General features: G+C 57.5%; 2 protein-coding genes across 7 annotated transcripts in view; one reads left to right on the top strand and one right to left on the bottom strand.

Annotated features, from left to right (window-relative positions):
• DOCK6 (dedicator of cytokinesis 6) overlaps positions 1–20701 on the bottom strand; it is a 42714-nt gene that overhangs the window by 14130 nt on the left and 7883 nt on the right. For 4 of the 6 annotated variants that reach the window (XR_013827820.1, XM_079918489.1, XM_079918490.1 and 1 more), the window contains exons 3-25: positions 20170–20345; positions 19863–19931; positions 19484–19613; positions 18318–18530; positions 16940–17025; positions 15142–15208; positions 14893–15042; positions 13893–13973; positions 13624–13777; positions 13331–13458; positions 13129–13222; positions 12453–12615; positions 9313–9430; positions 9171–9241; positions 8810–8948; positions 8614–8715; positions 7855–7941; positions 7208–7439; positions 6796–6957; positions 5956–6119; positions 2929–3021; positions 2589–2684; positions 1709–1849 (exon numbers count right to left, since the gene is read on the bottom strand). Coding sequence is in view for 5 of the 6 variants with exons in the window: in XM_079918489.1 (XP_079774615.1) it covers positions 1709–1849; positions 2589–2684; positions 2929–3021; positions 5956–6119; positions 6796–6957; positions 7208–7439; positions 7855–7941; positions 8614–8715; positions 8810–8948; positions 9171–9241; positions 9313–9430; positions 12453–12615; positions 13129–13222; positions 13331–13458; positions 13624–13777; positions 13893–13973; positions 14893–15042; positions 15142–15208; positions 16940–17025; positions 18318–18530; positions 19484–19613; positions 19863–19931; positions 20170–20345 (2916 nt within the window). In the remaining variant the exon portion in view is untranslated. Of the gene's footprint in view, positions 1–1708; positions 1850–2588; positions 2685–2928; positions 3022–5182; positions 5288–5955; positions 6120–6795; positions 6958–7207; positions 7440–7854; positions 7942–8613; positions 8716–8809; positions 8949–9170; positions 9242–9312; positions 9431–12452; positions 12616–13128; positions 13223–13330; positions 13459–13623; positions 13778–13892; positions 13974–14892; positions 15043–15141; positions 15209–16939; positions 17026–18317; positions 18531–19483; positions 19614–19862; positions 19932–20169; positions 20346–20701 lie in introns of all 6 variants that reach the window. The other 2 variants (XM_079918493.1, XM_079918491.1) reach the window with 2 other exon arrangements.
• Positions 10715–12276, top strand: ANGPTL8 (angiopoietin like 8; the record flags this gene model as incomplete). Its single annotated transcript, XM_079918495.1, has 4 exons — positions 10715–11011; positions 11193–11354; positions 11886–11995; positions 12077–12276. The coding sequence occupies 4 exons, from the start codon at positions 10715–10717 to the stop codon at positions 12102–12104; spliced, it is 597 nt and encodes a 198-aa protein (XP_079774621.1). The 3' UTR covers positions 12105–12276.

Below are 20701 nucleotides of genomic sequence, written 5' to 3'. Positions count from 1 at the left end.
AAAGAAGATGTTGGGGTTAGGAGTTTATTAATTAATTAATTTATTTTTGCTGTGTTGGGTCTTCGTTTCTGTGCGAGGGCTTTCTCTAGTTGTGGCAAGCGGGGACCACTCTTCATCGCGGTGCGCGGGCCTCTCACTATCGCGGCCTCTCTTGTTGCGGAGCACAGGCTCCAGATGCGCAGGCTCAGTAGTTGTGGCTCACGGGCCTAGTTGCTCCGCGGCATGTGGGATCCTCCCAGACCAGGGCTCAAACCCGTGTCCCCTGCAGGCAGATTCTCAACCACTACGGCACCAGGGAAGCCCCTTCCTGCAGCCCTTTTGAGGAGGGTTTCCTCATAATCTGGATCAGCCTCCGGGAACTCAGCCCCTGGGGAGGCTCTAGCGAAACAAGGTTAAAACCTTTGAGACCAGCCCAGAGGTCGCAGGGGATTGCACAAGGACCAGCTTGGGCCAACTAGCATTTCAAAAATCTGGAAAATTCCCATCAAATCCGAAGTCCCCTTTCTCTTTAAAAATCAGACATTCTGGCCACATGCCCTCTGGTCCACCATAAGCCCTACTCCCCCAACTGAAGCTGGTGGTGAGGGTTCAAATCCCCATTCTGCCCATTCCCACTTATATGGTATCAAGTTGTTACTCAGTCATTCTTTGCCTCCGGTTCTCCAACAGTATAATGGAGGAAACAATACTACTAACTTCATGGAGTTGTTGGGAGAGTTTAATGTGATCCATCTAAAGTATTTAGGTAGGGGCTTCCCTGGTGGCACAGTGTTAAGAATCCGCCTGCCAATGCAGGGGACATGGGTTTGAGGCCTGGTCCGGGAAGATCCTTCATGCCGCGGAGCAACTAAGCCCGTGCACCACAACTACTGAGCCTGCATGCCCCAACTACTGAAGCCTGCGTGCCTAGAGCCCGTGCTCCGCAACAAGAGAAGACACTGCAATGAGAAGCCCGCGCACCGCAATTAAGAGTAGCCCCCGCTCGCCACAGCTAGAGAAAGCCCGCGCACAGCAATGGAGACCCAGTGCAGCCAAAAATAAACAAATAAAAATAAATAAATAAAATTCAAAAATAAAGTATTTAAGTACACAGTAAGTGCTCAATAAATGCATAATTTTATTACTATTATCATTGTCTGCCCAGCCTCTGTGAGCACTGGAATTAGTGGTCCAGGGCCTGGATAACCATCAAGGTCTCGGAACATCGACATCCATTTACTGAGTACTTACTGTATTCTGACACTGTGCTGAGGGCTAGTGCATCTGCCCTGTCACCTCTCTGCCTTCACCAACTCCCACTCTCCACTTTGTTCACTTCACCCCAGCCACTCACCGCCTCACTGCTCCTCTGACAGTGGCACGGTCCTGCCTCAGGGCCTTTGCACTTGCTGTTCCCCCCCTGACTGGAATGCTCTTCCCCCAGATATCACATAGATTGCTCCCTCATGTCCTTCAAGTCTTCCCCTAAAAGTCAGCTCCGTGAGGGTAAGGAACTGGGTCTGTTTTGTTCACTGCTGTGTCTCTAGTTCCCAGCACAGGGCTGTGCTTAAGAAATAGATGTTGCGTGAACAGGCTGATTCAGCAAATGGGATTTGTGGTCTTGTAGCCAGGAGGCACTGGACAGGACTGATGCCTCATGTGGCTGGCTCTATGTCCTCCCTAAGCACCCCTGCCCCACCCTCCCTCCATGGAGGCCCCTCCCCCTTACCTTGTGGACGCGGGTGATGACCTCCAGGCCCACAGAGCCCACCAGGGCAGCAATGTCATCCAGGAAGCGCCCAGGGAAGCGAAGCTTGCGGGGTGTGTCCAGCTTCTGGCCCAGAAGCAGGTGCAGCGCCATGCTTTTCACCTGGGGGTGGGGGAAGAGGGTGGGGGGGGGGTCTTGAGGGGCTGTGGGTGGAGGTGGCCTGCCAGAAGGGAGCAGATGGGTGGGCTGTGAGTGGTGGCTTGAAGTGGGCTAAAGGTGGGCATGAGGGGTCCTGGATGTGGTTTGAGCCCTGTAGTTATGGGGTGAGAGTGGGGCCTGATAGCTGTGGGGAGGGCCCAAGAGCTGTGGGTGGGACTTTGCAGGTTGTGGGTGGGGCTTGAGAAGGACATGGGCGGGGCCTTGAGTGGATGCCAGGCTGAGAGAGTATGGGTGGGGCTAGAGCAGGTCTCCAGGGGTCAACGTCTGACTGTAGGTAGGAGGGTGGGGCTTGAAGGCCCACCAGATTGAGGGGGGACGGCTGTAGTCAGGAGGAATAGTTCAAGGCACCTCTTGAAGAGTTTGGGGGATGTCTCCAGTCTGATCCCAACAGTTTCCTTCTCTCTCTTGCAGGGGAGGCCTCCTTGCTAGCTGGGGGTCTCTCAATGGTCTTATAGGGAAGGTGGGTAGTGGGGATCCTTCTCGCTGTGCAAGGGGTTTCAGGGAACTTTCAGGGGGCCTCTCCAGGGAGAGATTCCCTTAGGCATCTCTTATCTCTCTCTACGTGTGGGTCTCTTGGGGCCACTTCTCAGGGGGCTTAGGTACAATCTCAGGGGGCTTCTCTCCCCAAGGAGAGTCTCCCCTGGGGGCCCCTTGTTCTTGGGCGGGGAGGAAGGCGTCTCACCATGAGCTGGAAGAAGAACCAGGCATGCTGCAGGACAGCCTCGCGCACGGCACTGCCGCTGACCACCCACTGCAGGGCCAGCTCCTCGTGAAGCAGCTGGGGGCAGGGGCAGGGATCACAGAGAGCAGAGGAGCCCACCCCGTACCTCCGTCTGGAGGGCGTGACAGGGGAGGATGCAGCTGGAGGGCTTGGGATTAGAGCAGCGAGAGGCCATGCAGGAGGAAAGGGGCCAGGAGGAGTCAATGTGCCCTTTCCCCGGGCTCTCCAGACCCTGCTGGGCTCGAGGGCAAGGGAGCTCTGGACCCCAAAATGGAGTCACCCACCCCCTGCCTCCCACTACCTTCTGCACAGTGGGTCTCGGCTGGGTGGCTGGTGGGGTCGAGGAGGAGCCCTCGAGGTAGGAAGAGGTTCGGCTAGAGCTGCGGTCGATGGCCTATGATGGGATGGCGAGGGGATGGGATGGCGAGGGGGGTCAGAGTGGGTGCAGGCGGTATGGATAGAGGAGAGAGACAGTCGGCGTGGATGGAGGAAAGACATGGCCGTGTGGACAGACAGCGGGGACGTGGATGGGGAGAGCCGTGTTAATAAAGACAGAAGTGTGTGGGAGCGGATGGAGAGAGTAAGAATGTGATGGAAGAGACGAGAAGAAGCAAGACACAGGTAAGGAGGGGACAAGCAGGGTGAACGGAACAGGCAAGAATGTGGACGGGAACCCATCAGATGGAGCAGGACCCAGCAGACAAAGATAAGAGAAAAGACATGGGAGGAGTGGAGGTGGGGAGGGTAAAATCAGTGTAGATGGAGAAGAGAACGTGGTCAGAGGAGGTGAGCCAAGTGGGGACGAGGGCGGAGAGTGCGTGTGAGTCCGTGAGTCCAGGGATGGACAGAGGAGGCGGAGGGCACCAGGGTGGAGGAGGAAGAGTGCAGACAGGGGTGTAGAGTGTAGACAAAGGGGATTAAAGGGAGGATGGAGGAGGAGAAATAAGAAAAAGAAAGATAAGGACAGAGGAGGTGAGGTGGTGATGAGAGATGGTGGGAGCAGCCAAGAGAGCCCCAGTTTCCAGGCCTGGCCCCGCTCCAGCCTTGCTTGGGGCCTTGCCGGGCCTCAGTGTCCCCATCTGTGAAATGGGCATGAGGTGCTCAAGCTCCACTCTCCCCGCCTCCTTTGCTGCTCAGGTGAGGCCGCTGACAGGGAGAGGAGACCCAGTGATGGAGCTGGCCCGGCCCTGGAAACTGCCCAGGTCCTTGCCTTGGCCGTGGGGGCCCCCCCAGCTCCCATAGTCCCAGCCACACGCCCTGGGCTCCTCAGCCCGCATCAGATGGGCCATCTACTGCAAAGGCCAGCCTCACTGCCGCCTCCTGCCTGGAATGCCTGCCCTCCTGCCACCTTGTCACCTCTTATGTGCTCTTCCAGGCCCAGCTGACACCCCAGAGAACTGAGGGCACTGGTGGGGAGACCTGTTAAAAACATGGGGGGACTGGAAAGGCCCATGAACCCAGACTCCCAGCAAATCTTAGAAGACCGTCCAAAAGTCCCCCTGCTCGTGCTGTGAACAGTTCCCTGGCTGCCATGCGGTGCAGGTTGCCTAGGTGACAGGTACAGAGCTGGAACACGGCCTGGGGCCAGGTATGCAGGGAATCCAGCCCTTGGTGCCCAGGGGCCTCTGAGCTTGGTTCCAACCTCTGCATATGCCTTTCCCTCCATCTGGAACACCCACCCTTCACTGGCTGGCTCTATCTTACCCTTCAGGTACCAGCAAAAATGTCACCTCCCGGGAGAGCCTCCCCAGACCACCCAGAGGGAGGCTGGTGGCCTGTTTCAGTTCGTTTCCTTTCAGGTATTTTCACCCGCTGCACTTATATATCCATGTGTTTGTTTGATGGGTGTCTCTCTCCCCGACTAGCCAGTAACTCAGGGATGAAGCTGGGCTGAGGATCTATCTCCCCAACAAAATCTTGCCTGTGATGCCCTAACTCCCTCCCAGGCTCGGACCGCTGCACTGAATAGCAAGTCTTCACTTCTGAAAATTCAGAACCTGGGGCGCAGGAGGAGCCCACAGCAGAACCAGGACTTGATCCCGATCCAGGGTCTGATGGCAAAGCCCCTCCCCACACCAGGTCCCAGGAAGGGGCAAAGCAAAGGAAGCTGCCCACAGGGGTCGCTCTGCCTGAAACGGGGTTGGGGAGCCCAGAGGTTCAGTTCCATCCCCTGGGCATCATTCAGGCTGCTGTGTCAAGGGGACAGTTGAGAGTCCCCCGAACAGAGTGGATTAAAGGGAGAGAAACAGGCCATGCGGGACAGTGAGGTTAGAGCGGCTGAATGTGCATATCATTTGCATGCTATTTGCATACCACCCTGCCCCTTCTGTCTCTGCCTGAGGCTGTGGTCTGTGTGGCAGCAAAAGGCTGGTTAAGATGACCCTGTGTTGCCTACAACATCCACTCCACAGCCCCAAACAAAGGCGGGGGCGGGGGGGGGGGTCCGCTGCCTCCTCCAGGCAGCCCCCCTAGGTTAGTCGGCCCCAGCCAGGAAGGTGGGAGGAGCTCATGCTGAGGTGGGGTGACACACGTGCAGGGGCAGGCAGGGAGGGCACCTGTCTGGGGTCGGCCCCACAATAAGGGGGTGCCCGTCGCAGCACCGCCTTGCTGCCTCCTGGAGCATAAGCAGAATTCACCCAGGAGTGTGAGCGGTCGATACCCTGGAGATACACGGATAAGTGGTAGCATCTATGGGCAGAGGGCAGGGAAACCAGCGTGAAACACCAAGCGTGCTCACTGTCCTGGGCCACACGTGTGCCCACGTGGACACCCACACGCAACCCTGGAATATGTGTGTGTGCGCAACTGCGCATGGGGTGCACACGTATATGCATCCCGCATACGTCTGTGCGTGGAATGCATGAGTACATGCACCCGCGTTCCCATGTGCGTGGGGTGCGTGCATACACGTGCCCCGTGTACGTACATGCATAGGGTACACATGGAAATGCACCACTGCGCTATGTACATGGTGCTCTTTTTTCAAGATCCAGTCACCTGTCCTTGGGTCAGCCTAAGAGTCCGAGTCACAGCTCCCAACCTGTGACAGCCAGGGCCCAACCCTAATGTCCAGGGTCAAGTCTATTTTTTTTTGGCCAGTCTGTGTGGCTTGCAGGATCTTGGTTCCCTGACCAGGGATTGAACCCGCACCCTTGGCAGTGAGAGCTTGAGTCCTAACCACTGGACCGCCAGGGAATAACCCAGGGTCAAGTCTTCATCCATGCTGTTGGCTGTCTTTCCTATCCTCTGTCAATACTGAGATCTTTCACCTGCCCACCTGGCAGCCATGACCACTGAGGCTGGAGAGAGCAGGGGCCCCTTGCCCTACCTTGCTGGCCAGGATGCGGGAGACCTCGTCATCCACGGAGCCAGGGGCCACGGCCAGGTCAGGGTTGCTGCTGCTGATACTCTTAGAGCGGGCCAGGTAGAGGCTTGCGGGGCGGCCAGGGCCATGGGCCAGCGTGGCAGGCTGCAGCGTCACTGGAGGGGCCCCTGATGACAGAAGGAATATGCTCAGCCCCCTGCCCACCTGCCCTCATGACCCCCTGCCCCTTCCCAGTCAGCTGCCTTTGGCGAAGTCACTTTCTTTCTCTGAACCTCTAGGTTCTTCGCCTGTAAAATGGGTGTGATAATGGCTCTGCCTCACAGCAATTTTGGGGAGAATGAAAAACACCGAGAACGGTGCCTGGCACGTTATAAGTCTTAGTGCTAATTGTCAATTATTTAGCAAATGAAAAAAAATCCAACTTTACTGAGCGCTCAGTGTGCCAAGCATTTTGCATGGATTACTATGCCATTGACTACTACTAGCACCCCTGTGAGAGGCACTATTATTATCATCGTTTTATAGATGGGAAAACAGGCCCAGAGAGGTCAAGTCACTGGCCCAGAGTCACAGAGCTTGTAGGCAGAACTGAGATTCAAACCCAGACAGCTCTGCTTGAGTCCCTGCTTGCTGACTGGCTGAATCACATGCCACTCAAGTTTACAAAGACCACTCCCCTGGGGCTGGGGCAAAAAGTTCTCTCTCTCTCTCTCTCCCCTGTAAATTGCCCAAACCAACCAAAGCCTGTGCAGCCTCAGGACCTTTGCACATGCCCTTCCCTTTGCTTGGGATGCTCTGGTCCCAGGTATTTCCCGTGCCCCAGGGTCTCCCACCAACACTCACCACCTGGGAGGCTGGGCTCCGTGCCAGGCAGTCGGAAGGCATAGTAGACATAGGCAGCCAGCAGCGGGCAGTGACCACGGGCATCCTGGGCAGCCTCCAGGCTCCGGTGGACGAGGCTGACTACATGAGCCATTGCTTCAAAGGCTACACGACCCAGGTTTACTGCCGGGCAGAAGAGAGGTCAAGTTCCAGGTCCCAGGGCTTCCCACTTCCCCAGGGAAGAGACTTCAGGGTCCAGGGGGCTCACGTGGCCATCAAAAATTCAGGGGACTAGGGGACTGAGGGGCCATTTTTCAGATTGGAAAACTGAGACCAGAGAGATAAATGGGCTATGGGAGGTCACCCAGGACCAGGGGACCCAAGGCCCATTCTCCAGATGGGGAAACTAAGGTATGAGGCTGTGCCCGCGCACCGATCTGGCCGCCGATGATGGGGGGCCGCACGACCAGGCGTACGAGCTTGTCCAGTACGTGGTGGGAGAAGGCGACAAGGGGTTCAGGGCTGGCGAGTCGCAGGGCCACCAGGCTGGCCCGCAGCTCCTGTTCCACGGTGCTCTCGCTCAGCACGGCATCCTTGAGCCGGAATGGAAAGGCCCCTTCCTCCAGGACGTGCACCAGGGTGAAGAATTTGTCCAGGTAGGGGTCCTGGTGGGAGACCAGGGGTGAGCAGGGCGAGGCCAGGGCCCCCAGTCCAGCAAGGGCCCAGGGGATCGAGTGCGAGGCTGAGTAGGCTGGGACACCGAGGCTTGGGATCAGTGAACGGAAAATACATGAGAAAAGGGACAAGACGGTAGATCAAGAAGAAAAGGAAAAGGTGGGGGGTGATCACAGAAATGACAAGGGACAAATCGGGCGGGGGGAGGAGAGACCATGCAAAGGCCAAAGCTCCAGCTAGGACGGCCACTGGCACGGCCGCCCCCGCCTGAGTCAGCAGCTTCCCTGGAGCCTGGCCCCGCTGACCAAAGTCGTGTCCAATGGCCCGAAGCCAGGCCTCCGTGGTCAGCGGAAACTGTTGCCCAACCCCAGGGCCGGACTCCTGGGCTCTGGCCCCACCCCCTACCTGGGGGTGCACAGACGACACAGCCGTGAGCTCCACGCTGAACACACCCTTGTGGCCATCCACCCAGCGCATGCCCGGCAGCGCCACCTGCGGGAGGGACACACCAAGTGGGCACCGGCCGGCCCTCCCCACCGCTCAGGCCACCAGCCTCAGCCATTGCGACACTGTGGCCCGAGCACAGCCCCGCCCCGGGGAGCCACCTGGCACCCTGCCCCCGGGCCCCGCCCAACCCAGAGATGGGGGCAGATGGAGGGGAGCGCTACGGGGTTCCACTGGGCAGGCCGGAAGCCTGGGATGCTCACGGGAGAATGGAGACCCAGAGTGACTGTTATTGGAGGGCATGAACAGGAAATAGCATGATGGGAGGACTCCAGGTCCCCGGGGTGCAAATTAAAGGCTATGTGGGAGGGTGACAGAACATTCGCATGGGGAGGGGGTGCCCTAGGGACAGTGATTAGGGAGGCAAGCAGGGCTGCAAGTGGGGGGCTGCAGCGGGGAGGCAGTGGAATCTCACTATGGAACAGTGAGTGCAGAGGCAGGGGAGGGGGCAGTAACGAGGCAGGGCTAGTCGGGGACAGCAGATCACACAGGATTAATAATGGGGGTGGGTGTGACGAGGCAGGCAGGGGCCCCGGAGGCCCCAATGGAGGACAAGGCTCCCAGGGGTGTTGGTGGGAAGGAAAGCAGGGCACGAATGGGGGACTTGGGAGCACTGATGGGGGACAGGGTGCTAGTTGGCAGGGAGTCCAGAGCACGTACGTCCGGTGTGAGCACGGAGTAGCTGGGCGGGGGCTGATCCACGGACACAGGGAGGCAGAAGGGGCCGGTCCTCAGGCGGCCGTGCTGCAGCAGTGGGATCCACTGGGGGGAGGCTGGGGGTCAGGTATGGGGCCGGACGGTGGGCAGGAGGGCTGGGCATGGGGGTGCGGGCTGGCAGTGGTGGAGGGGAGCTCACAGTAAAGCCCACAGGAGTCTCCAGGGCCGTGCCTGGCCGGGGCTGGCAGCTGACGTGGTAGAAGGTGAACAGCAGGTGGTGGTTCTCGGTCACACAGGCCGGGAGACGCAGCTTAAATTCCTCGTAGAATTCAGGGGACCTGGCAGGGCCGGCTGGGGGTTCTGCTGGGGGCCGGGCTCCCCCTTGCCTGCCCCGCCCCGTCTGCCACACGTTCCCCCAGTGCTGCTGGGCCCCACTGTCCCTGCTCTCTGCCTCGGGTTCCCGCATTAGCACTCCAGGAGACGGCACCCCTCCCCCGACCCTGGCGCCCCTTCCTGCCCCACTGTACCCCCATCAGTCCCCCCACCCCGACCCCACATACTTGTTATGGTAGACCACTGGTGTGAAGGCCTCGCGGGTGAATTCGCTGCAGCTGGACTTGCCAAAGATGACCTGGGGGAGCAGGGGCATGAGGGGCCGGTGGGGGACACCCCGCCCACCTCCCCCTGGGCCCCGCCACTGACCGGCAGGGCCTGGCTGGGGTCCTCGCCCGCCATGTACTGCACTCGCACAGTGAGGTTGCGCACGGAGCCCTGGCGGCTGCTGAAGTTGAGGCTGTGCGGGTACACGTACAGCAGGTTCCTGCGGGGGCAGGGGCACGTCCACGTCAGAGGGACAGAGAGCCGGGGGACGGTGGCCACACCACTGGGGCACTGAGAGCCGGGTCAGGGACACGTATGGGCACCAGGCGGGAGATGTGACTGGCAGAGAATGGAGGACAGACGGGCACCCTCAGAGCACAGACGGTGGGAACAGAGGGACTTCGGGGGTACTGAGGGTACACAGTGAGGCAGAGGGCAGGAGACAGATGGGTGCTGAGGGCCAGACTTCCGAGAAGGTAGCCCGGGCAACCAGCACCAGGCCTGAGCCCTGCGCAGGCTGACCTGCCCATCACCCAGCTCAGCAGCCTGACCACCCCTTCCCCCAGAAGAGGCCACTAGAATTATATGGCGTGTCTCTCAGGCGGGGAAACCAAGGCTGGAGTTGAAGGCAAGGGCTGGGCTGGGGTCAGGGTTCTGTCTCCCTCCCCCAGGGTAACTCCATTCAAACCCTAACTGCCCCCTGGGCCTCAGTTTCCCTACCTGTCTAATGGGGGCACCAAGCCTCCCCAGCTGAGCCTTTGTAATACCAACGATGCTAAATTACAAAAATGTCAATGATTGCACCAAACACTAATGTGGCACCGGCTGGCTCTGGGTGTGTTGGGCTCTGTTCTAAGCACCCGACGTGAAATGACTCATTTATTTCTCACCAGCAGGCTGTGGGCAGGGACTCACATCACACTCCATTTCACAGGGAAACAGAGGCACTTGCCCACAGTCATCCAGGGAGACAAATGGCAGTTAGCATTGAGCCAGGGTACGTGGAGGTCCTGGAGTCAGGCTGTGTGGCCCTGGGAGAGTCTCCACCATCTGTACCTGCTCCCTTAGCTCTTAACCAGGCCGACAAAAAGTCCAGCATCACAGGCTCATGGGAGGATTATGAGACCAGCTACTATAACAGCAGTGGGACAGCTCTGGGCAAACCACTGGAACTCATAAAAGCTTCACTGTTATTGCCGTTATTGTTGTCATGCCTATCCACAGGAGGGGGAACTGAGGCTAGGAGCCGTAGGGTCTCCCAGCAGGGCCTGGGCCTGTTCTCTCCTAGCGTCCCCAGCCCACACCTGGCCCCGAGCCCCAGCCAGCGTGATACCAGCGTGGCCCGGCTGGACATTCGCCTGATGCAACTTTAGTGCCAGCCAGGCCCTTGCACAACACGGGGCACCCGGTTGGCCAGTTAACGATTGACCCGAGGTTAAGGGGGGTGTTAAGGCATAAAAGGCAGCAGCAGTGTTGCTGTGGCCACACCCCCAGCCCCCCAGTCATGCCCATGCTCATGCTGTGTCTGCTGTGCGCCCTGGCGATGGTGGCCCAGCCTGCCCCGGTGGCCCCCATGAGCGGCTCGGAGCCGGCGCAGCAGGAGGAGCTGACCCTGCTCTTTCACGGGGCCCTGCAGCTGAGCCAGGCTCTCAACGGCGTGTACAGGGCCACCGAGGCACAGCTGACAGAGGCCGGGCGCAGCCTGAGTCTCTATGGCCAGGCGCTGGGGCTCCTGAGGCAGGAGGTCAGCCAGGGCCAGGATGCAGCCCAGGAGCTACGTGCGAGCCTACTGGAGATGCAGGTAGACGCTGCAGTTGGGGTGTTGTGGGGTGGATAGGAGTCTATGGGAGAGTTATGCCTAGGGTGACCAACTGTCAGGTTTTCCCAGGACTGAGGGGGGTCCTGGAATACAGGATTTCCAGTGTTAAAATCAGGCCAGTCCCAGTAGGTCATCCTACTAACATCCGCTATCTATTGATCAGATGGCAGAGGATGGTCTCAAGCTGCAGGCAGAAGCCACAGCCCAGGCGCTGGAGGAAGTGGCCCAAGGACAGCAGGTGCTGCGGAAGAAAATGAAGCGGATGGAAGTCCAGCTGAGAGGCGCTTGGCTGGGCCATGCCCGCCAAGAATTTGAGGCCTTAAAGGTAAGGGGTTCCCAGCCCTGGGGGAGTCAAGACCCTGATTCACAACCAGACCTCATTTCTGAACCTTTTGTCCCAGAGACCCCCCAAAGGTCAGCCTTCCAGCACCCTGGCCTCTACTCTGTGTGCCTCTGGGCAAAACCCATGTCCCGTCCGATGCCTCAGTTTCCCTATTTGCAAATAAGGGCGACAACTGATTTCTCAAAGCAGAGCCAGGGACTCAGTGCAGATAAAATCCTCAGTAGGGGGTGGCACATGGGAGTTACTCAATAAATGCATACTATTTAGAGAATTTCTTGAGTGCCCATGATGTATCCAGGCACTGTTTTATGCCCTCTAAAATTCCATGCTCGTAACAACCCCACAGAGGGACTCCTGTTTCATCCCCATTTTACAGGTGGGGAAGTTGAGGCCAAGGAGTGGCAGTGACTTGCCGGGTCGCACAGATGCAGTGGGGAGCAGGGGGGTCTGGGTGGGGTCGAGGGACAGGAGGTGAGGAGGCCCCCAGTTGAGGTTTCTGTCCTGACCCCACAGGCCCATGCAGACAAGCAGAGCCACATCGTGTGGGCCCTCGTGGGCCACATGCAGCGACAGAAGCAGGAGATGACGGCACAGCAGCAGCGGCTGAGAGATATTCAGGAGAGGTGTGCCTGGTGGGGGGTTGGGCGTGCCGGGCAGCGGGATGGGGACCCCTGCGCCTTGCCTGAACCTCACCTCCCTCCCAGACTCCACACGGCGGCGCTCCCAGCCTGAGACCTGTCTGGGTGGAACTGAGGACCAGTCACGCACCGGGGGATGCTGCCATGCCCCACGCGGCCCCTGCACAGGGAGGAGCTGCCTGTCTGCTGAGGTCGGCCAGGGCGCTGGGCCCCACTTCCGGCCATGGAGCAGAGACGAAAGCAGGCAGGGACGCAGGCAGAGGACACGGACCGTCGAGGAGGGGTGGAGGAAGGACACGCCCCTTCATTCCTATCCATCCCCCATTAAAGCAGAGCAGTGGCATCTCAGGCCAGTGTCTGTGAGTGTCGGGGAAAGGGCATCTCCCTTTGCACGATGCCTGAATGCCCCTATTCAAGTGCCCGGCTGCCCCAGAGGCTGTACCTGTAGCTGGTGTGGGGGGCGTAGACCTCACGGGCGGGGAACTCCAGAATCTCCTTGGTGGGCCGACCCCTGGGGTCTGGGTAGGGCTTGACATGAAGCAGCTCCGGGGAGAGGCAGAAGTGGGGGTTCTCAGGGGCTGGGGAGATGTCAATCTTGAGCTGGGCTGGGGAGGGGGTAGTCAGTTTGCACATGCCTGGGAGCCTCGAGCCGGGCCCTACCTCTCTGGGCTTCGGATCAGGGCTCTGACTCTCCCACAACACCCTCTGGTGGCTCTATCCTTCAGGTGCTAAGGCTGAAAGATGGCCTCAACTCCCATGTCTTGCCCTCATATTTGATCAGCTCTGCCCACCACATTCCCCGTGTGACCCACTATCTATCTGTCTTATTTATTCTTTTTTTTTTTTTTGGCCGCACCCCGCGGCATGCGGGATCTTCCCCAACCAGGGATCGAACCCGTGCCCCCTGTAGTGGAAGCGTGGATTCTTAGCCACTGGACCACCACAGGGAAGTCCTATCTTATTCTGTTTCTCATCTCTGGGCCCCATTAGAACGTCCACCCGTGAACTCGGGGCTTTGCCTATCATGGTCCCCAGGGCCTGGCACAGTACGTGCTCAGTGTGGGGTTGCTGAGTGACTGTATGAGTAACACGTCTCGTCTAGGGCGCGCACCACGCACCGGTCACGGGCCGCAGGCGCCGCAGCAGGGATGTCGGGCGCCGCATGTCAGCCAGGAACTTGAAGAGGTCCTCATCACTGAGCCGCTCAGCTTCCTGCAGGGACCCGCCCTGGTGAACCAGGGCTGAGGGGCTTGGGGTCCCTGGGGCCCGGGCAGCCACAGGGGGGTAGCCCTTAGCCCCCTGCCCCCCGAGTCACGGCACCTGCTTAAAGAAGTTGGTGACAGTTAGCGTGGCTGGGCGGAAGCCGGAGAAGCTGCAGGCGTCGTCCCCGCTACTCGTCCGGTCCTGGGGCCCCCGACGGCGGCGGTCAGTCCAAGTGGGTCGGCGCTCTAGGGGAGACAGTGACAGTGATGGAGAGGGACAGAAATGAGAGAGAGGCAGGGAGGGGCAGAGACGGTGCGGACTCAGGTCTGGTACCAAATCCGGCCAGCAGAGGGCGCCCCTCCCCTTTCCCCGGTAGCTCCGCCCCTGGCCCGTCGGCCCCGCCTCCTCACCGCCCTCCGAGTCCGAGTCCCGGTCCGACTGGCCCGCGCTGCTCACAATGTTGGCCAGGTGCACCGCCGTCCAGGCAAAGGGCATGCGGTAGCGGCCCAGACGGGTGCAGAACTGCTCAGCCGCCAGGCGCAGCTTCTCTAGCTTCTCTTTGTTCTGTGGGGAGACGCCGGAAACACACCCCACAAACTCAGTGCCCCAGGCCCTCTGAATCCAGGATCTGCCCTGCCTGGGGACCCCTTCACTACCTGGCCCAGCTTCCCACGCTTACCTTGGCTGTGTCCACCTCCTTCATCACCATGTAGGGCTCGCAGCACTCGCTGATGTCCCCCTGCTGCAGCACCTTCTCCAGCTGAGGGGCAGACAAGGCCAGTGAGGCACTGCTGGGGCTGCAACCTCCCCAAGCCACACCCAACTTCCCTGACCCTCACAGCCTCCCACACATTCCGTTCCATCCAGCTAGGACTCTCGGTTCCAACACCAACCATGGCTCCCACTGTCCTTGGGACTGAGTGCTAGCTCTCAGCCTGGGCAACCAGCTACACCCTCCCCACCTTTTAAACCCGGCCCCAAACCCAAGACTCCATTTTTTTCCCCCACATTTACATCTTTCTTTGTTAGTATAAACAGAGTCCACATCAAGCATGGCTCTGAGCCTGGACTCCAATCCTGACCACTGAGGGGCTATGGGACCTTGAGCACATTCCTTACCAGTTCTGTGCCTCGGTTTCCCCAACTGTAAAATGGGCCCCATGTCATCTCCCACCTCCCGGGGCTGCTGTGAGGACCAAAGACCAGAATCCCTGTGAAGCCTAACCGACTGGGAGCAGTGCCTGCCTTAAGGTGTTTAATTAATGTCATTAGCGTAACCTAACTGAATGTTTTGGGGAAGGAAATTTGAACTCACTCCCGGAAAAAGAAAATCCCAAACGAATGTGCCAACTAGGTCTTTCTTCCTCTAATAAACTGAAAAACTCTCAACTAAAAAATATTTTAAACATCCACCCACATGTGCCGGGATGCCATTTCTCCCCAGGCTGCCCACTCATGGGTGTCGGCTGAGCTGTAACCTCTCCAAGGAAGCCCTTGGTGATTTCTCCCCACCTGGGTTGGGTCAGAAGCTTCCTCTGGGCTCTCACCCAGCTGCCTGTACTTCCCCCATGACAGCCCTGATCACCCTTCTTAGTGACATGTCTGTCTTCTTTCATGAGAGCGGGGACCTCGCCTGCAGCCTTCACCATTATCACCCCCTTGCCAGCCCCAGTGGGTACCTTGATGACCAAGAAGATGTCGGGCGAGGGATAGGTCACGGAGAAGATGGCAGAGCGGGCCAGGGTGGAGATGGCAGGATGGGTGCCATGGGCCCGCAGTAGCCCCTTCATGGAGTCTGAGTTCAGGTCAAAGTAGAAGTTCTCCGAGATCTGGGGGCACAAGAGGCAGCTGGGCCACCACTTCCAGGAAGCCCACTACCCTGCAGCGAGGAGGGGGACTGTGAGGAAAGGGAAGAAAGGGGTTCCTACCTTCTTCTTCTCCCGCACGTCGTACAGGGCCAAGATGCCAAAGATGGGCTCAATTTCTATCTCGAACCTGCAGTAAACGGGGGTTCTCTGGCAGAGGATGACCTTGACACTCCCTCCTCCATACACCCCGCTCCCTCTTGAGGTCCAGCCCAGCCTTGGTGCTTTGTGGGGGCGGGGGGCATCTGTTTCCCACTGGGTCACAGAGAAGCACCATTCAAGGGCTTGTAGGAAAGACCTGTCCCATTTTGCCAAAGGGGAAACTAAGGCACCAAGAGACTACCTCCCCCACCTCCCCCGCCCGCCTTCCTCCCTCAGTAAGTAACTCACACAGAGTCCCTCCTGCTGAAACCACGGCCCTTGTTCGGTTGGCATGGAGGCACCTTTTGGCACATCAATCCCCCCACACCCCCCCAAGTCCCATCTTGAAATTCTCGACTCCTGGGCCTCCCTGCCTCCCCTCCCTGAGGTGTCCTCTACGGTTTCTGCCATCCTGGGCTGAGTCCCATCTTCGATCGCCGAAACAGCCCCCATAACCGCCTCCCTGTCTTACTCTGCCCTGCTCATTTCTACTCATCATCCACGTGCCTCCTAAGGAAACATCTTAAAACTTAAAATTTGGGACTACCCTGGTGGTCCAGTGGTTAAGAATCCGCCTTCCAATGCAGGGGACGTGGGTTCGATCCCTGGTCGGGGAACTAAGATCCCACATGCCGCGGGGCAACTAAGCCCACGCGCCGCAACTACTGAGCCCGCACCACCATTAGAGAGCCTGCGTGCCACAACTTTGAACCTGTGAGCCACAACTAAGAACCCGTGTGCCACAACGAAAGATCCTGCATGCCGCAACGAAGATCCTGCATGCTGCAAAGAAGATCCCACATGCCGCAACTAAGACCTGATGCAGCCAAATAAATAAATAAATATTTTTTAAAAAAAGAAGGTAGTAAGAATAAAAAAAAACCCAAAACTTAAAATTTGAGGTTCCTCACTGCCCTGCGTGGCCCTGTCCCGCCCACTTCTTGGCCTCAATTTTCCTTTCTCCAGACATCTACTGGCCTCTGTTTGTGCTGTATCCCCCACCTACAGAGCCCTGTGTGGTCATCCCACAGTTACACGGCCTTGCATACAGTAGATGCTTAATGAGTGTTTGTTGAATGACTGGATGAGCTCAGAGAGCCAGTTCCCAGCCCGTGTGCTTGAGGCAGGAGGCCCACGCGGGCCTCAGGCCAGATGGGACCTCCCTTTCCTGCCCCCATCCAGGCAGGAACTGAGAGTTGGGGAGGGGCAGGGCCGGGCTCAGGTCCAAGGCCACATCCTGTTTAGCTCCATTCCCACGAACGCTGGCTGCTCCCAGGGGGCGATGTGGAGGGGGCCTTGGGCAGCTGGAAGCCAGGCCCAGGGTCACCAGCGCCCCCTCTAGCCTGGGTCCTAGCAGCAGCCTGGGCGAGGGCCAGACTCTGGCCTCACAACTCGTGATCTTGGGCACAATGACCTTTCCACCCTGTGCCTTGGTTTCCCACCTGCACCCACATCGCATGTTGTGGTGAAGGTCAGTGTTAATACACATGGAGGGCTGAGAACTGAGCCTGACACACAACTGGAGCTTAGGATTGGCGGTTTTGAATAATGCAAAAGGGAGTCTTATTTTCCAGCCTGAGAGCCCACAGGTGTCCTCATAGGTCTCAGGGCTGCACACGGTAATGGCATAGCTCGAGTAGTGAGCGCCGAGTGTGTGCCACACCATAAGCCACATGGTCCCCTCCCATGTCTGAAGGGAGGGACGGGTCAGCACACTCACTTAAGCGACAGACACTTGACCAGGATCCTCTGTCCGAAGTGCTCTCGGGGTGGCTCCGGGCGGCTGCAGCGTTCCACGGCCTCATCCTGCCAAGAGCCGAAGGGGCAGCTGGGAACACATCCTCCAGGAAGGGCTTGGAATGTGTGGCCTGAGACCAGCTCTACCCGCAGGCTGACTAAACTTCTTTCAGTCCCCTGCCTCTGAGCCTTTGCACATGCCGTTCCCGCTACCTGGAATGCCCTTCTTCTCCCTTCCTCCTTGCCTGGCCGATACATGCTCATCGTCAGGTCGCACCTTAGCTGAAGCTTCCTCCAGGAAGCCTTCCCTCACTCAGAGCCACTTGATGTTCCAGATGCTCAACAGGCCCTGCTGCAATGGGCCACATGGCTGGGACATTGTGGGCCATGTGAGAGACAATGACACACATCTCATCATGGTACTATTCTGGGTTGTCATTTCCTGGTATCTCTCCTCCCCTAGGCTGTGAACTCGGAGAGCAAAGACTGGCTCTATCTTGTTCGTGGCTGTATCCCCAGTGCCTGCTATATAACTGGCACTCAAACATCTTGGTTGGATAAACACAGAGGTATGTAGTAGGTACCTACTAAAAAGTGGTTGAATAGACATATACAGAAAGTATTTGATTAATGCTGACTGGACATATATAGAGATGTGTACTAGACACCCAATAAGTACTAGTTGAGTAAAATATTGGGGTATACAGCAAGCATTCAATAAATGGCTGAATTAAAACACAGATGTATATACTAGGTGCCTAATAAAAGTTAGTTGGATAAATATAGGTACACATGGTAGGTGCTCAATAAACATTAGTTGCTCAAATGCACTTTAATTAAATAGAAGACTATACAGTAGGCATACAGTTAACATTGACTGAATAAATATGAATATACGGTAAATGCCCAATAAATGCTGGGTGGATAAATATAAGGGTATGTATAATAAATAAAGGTCATTGAATAAAAATATAGAGTACACAGTAGGTGCCCAATAAATGCTGAATGGATAAATATAGGGGTATATATAATAAGTCATCAAATAAAAAATAGGGTACACAGTAGGTACCCAATAAATATTGGTTGATTATATGCTGTTTGATTAAAGAAAAGACTACACAGTAGGCTTACAGTAAATATTGGCTGAGTAAATATAGCAGTATATAGTAGGTGCCCAATAAATGCTGGGTGGAAAAATATAGGGGTATATAGTAGGCACCCAATAGAAGCCATTGAATTAAAGTATACAATGCAGGGTATACAGTAGGCACCCAGGAAATCTTGCTGGGATCATATACTGTGATACATGTCAGTTGGATGTGTATTGACTTCAGGGCCTGTGCAGGCTAGTGGGCACCCACCTCGTCGGGCGCCGGGTAGAGGGTGAGCAGGGCACGGGACCGGTGCTGCCGCCGCAGGGCCTCATTGCGCCGGTCCACATCCTCCGGGGCCACGCGCTCCAGCAGTGAGGGCAGCAATGAGTCGGCTGCCAAGTTCCTCAGGTCGAAGATGCCAGAGGCACCACTGCTTCGTGGGGTGTCGTCTGGGGAGCCTGAGGAGTGCCGGGGGTCATCCTGCCAGCAGTAGAGAATGGGCAAGCGCTGAGTGCCAGCTGAATGCATCTCCATCCTACTCAGGTGAGACTGTCCTCATGCCCAACCTATAGATGGGGAAACTGAGGGCCAGGGGCTGGGGTCACCACTACAAGGGTCACCTGAGGGCTCTGCTGACTCTCTTTCTAGAACCTTCTGTCTGGGGAAGCCCCCTCCTTTACTATTGTGGGGAGGTTACATCCCAGTCTGGGTATCACATGACCCTTGTCTGGCCAGTCAGAACAAAACAGGTACCAACCCCAGGGATTGGCTCCAAGGTCAGGATATGCCTGGGTTGGGCCAATGAGAGCCTTCCCTGGGACTCTGCTCACTGTTGCCAGGGGAGGGAGAGTTCTCACTGGGGCTGTCAATGGCCCAGGACCCTGCCTGACCTCCCAGACTCAGCTATGGTCAGAAGCAGACTACCTTGGTTCAAATCCCAGCTCAGCTCTGTGATCCTGGGTCTCTGATCCCAACCCTAAGGGCCTCAGTTTCCCCATCTACATTTATAAATAGTAACAAGGAAACAATAATTCTTGACATGATTATTACTGGTAAAAGTAGACACTCAATAAATATTGGCTGACAAAATACAGGCTCAAGACTCAACCAGGGATTGAACCCAGGCCATAGCAGTGAAAGCTCCGAATCCTAACCACTAGACCACCAGGGAACTTCTGTCTTTATCTGTAAAATGGGTGTTGCCCGATCTCACAGGATGAAAGATAAGGACAAGTATAAAACATTTAGTACACACTAAGCCCTTAATAAATGCTTATAATTGTTACCCTTAACTTTTCACTTACAGGGCTGATACATTTCCTTTTGGGTTCAAGGCTGTTTGGGTTATTTCCCATCATATGCGTTTGAGAGCTGGGGCCGCAGCCCATGCATGTACATATGCTTATAGTGACCCCTGCCCAGGGCTTCCTCACCGAGTCGTCCGGGCTGGACCTCTCATCCCCAGAAGCGTCCTGCTCGAAGACCTGGCGGGTGAGGCCCTTCTGCCTCTCTCGCTGCGTCTCTAGGGTGATGGGGCTGTATGCTGCACTCAGGTGCTGGTACCTAGGAGGAGGCGGGGCTTGGTGGGTATCAGGAATGAGGGCTCCCCAGGGCTCCCGGATGTGCTGACACACCTCCAGGGTCCAGATGATGCGTGCAAGGCCATCCACCCTCCCAGTGCTCTGCCGGAGAAGTCTGGCTACCCTTAAAGGGACGGTGGGTGGATAAACAGGAGGACCGGCAGCACACAATGGGCTCTTCTGGGCTCAGACCTGGCCTCTCTACCCTGAGCTGCCCCCGAGCCAGACCCACCTCCTGTGGGCGATTATCCAGTCCTCCGTGTACATCTCCAAGGCAGCCCTCACCTGGGCATCCAGCTTTCTGCACAAAATACAATCAGGGTAATAAACAGAGGCAGGGCCCAGTGTTAATCTTTCCAGTGGCCTGTGAGGTGGGGCCTGTCCTTCTGCCTGTTTCAGAGATACAGAGGTAGAGGCTCAGAGAGGGCAGAGGACTTGCCCAAGGTCACACAGTGGAGCCAAGAGTTGAAAGAGGGTATTCACGGGGGGCACAGAGGTAGGTGGAGTTACAGACAGGGAGGGTGTGGGGCTGAACCCACCCATCCTCGGGGATCCCAGGCTCCGTGGTGCGGCATTCCCGGGGCTGCAGCAGCAGCTCCAGGTCATCAGCTGGAAACTCGACCAGGTCCCGGAGCGGCCCAGGCTCTGCATCTGGCGGCCGGCTCAGGAGCACATCCTCAAAGTCCAGCGGCTCAATGACTTCAGTCAGTGGGACCTGAGTTGGAGCAAAGTGGCTGTGACCCGTGCCCCGGGGGGCTGGAGGGTGAGTGTGGACTTGGGCTGGCCTTGAACAAACAAGAGGGCGGTGGGAGCCATGGAGGGTGTTGGAGCTGGAGGGGCCCTGGAGGACAGTGACCTCAGCCACTCCACCCCCACCCCAGCTTGGCCGGCCCTGACCCTCTTTCCAGGCAGGAAATCACACCCTGTGCCTGGAGCGGCAGGAAACTCATGGTGGAAGGAAAGGTTTGTGGACTGCAGCAAAGAAAGAGACAACTCCTCAGGCCCTGGGGCGAGAGAGCCCCACCCCTCCCCACTGCAGCCAGAAGCACCTCCCATCCCCCAGACCGCCCT

Source organism: Stenella coeruleoalba (genome assembly GCF_951394435.1).
Source record: "Stenella coeruleoalba genome assembly, chromosome: 3".
NCBI lineage: Eukaryota > Metazoa > Chordata > Mammalia > Artiodactyla > Delphinidae > Stenella > Stenella coeruleoalba.
The sequence above is the reverse complement of the archived record's forward strand: the minus strand, read 5'-3'. Positions and strand labels throughout refer to the sequence as shown.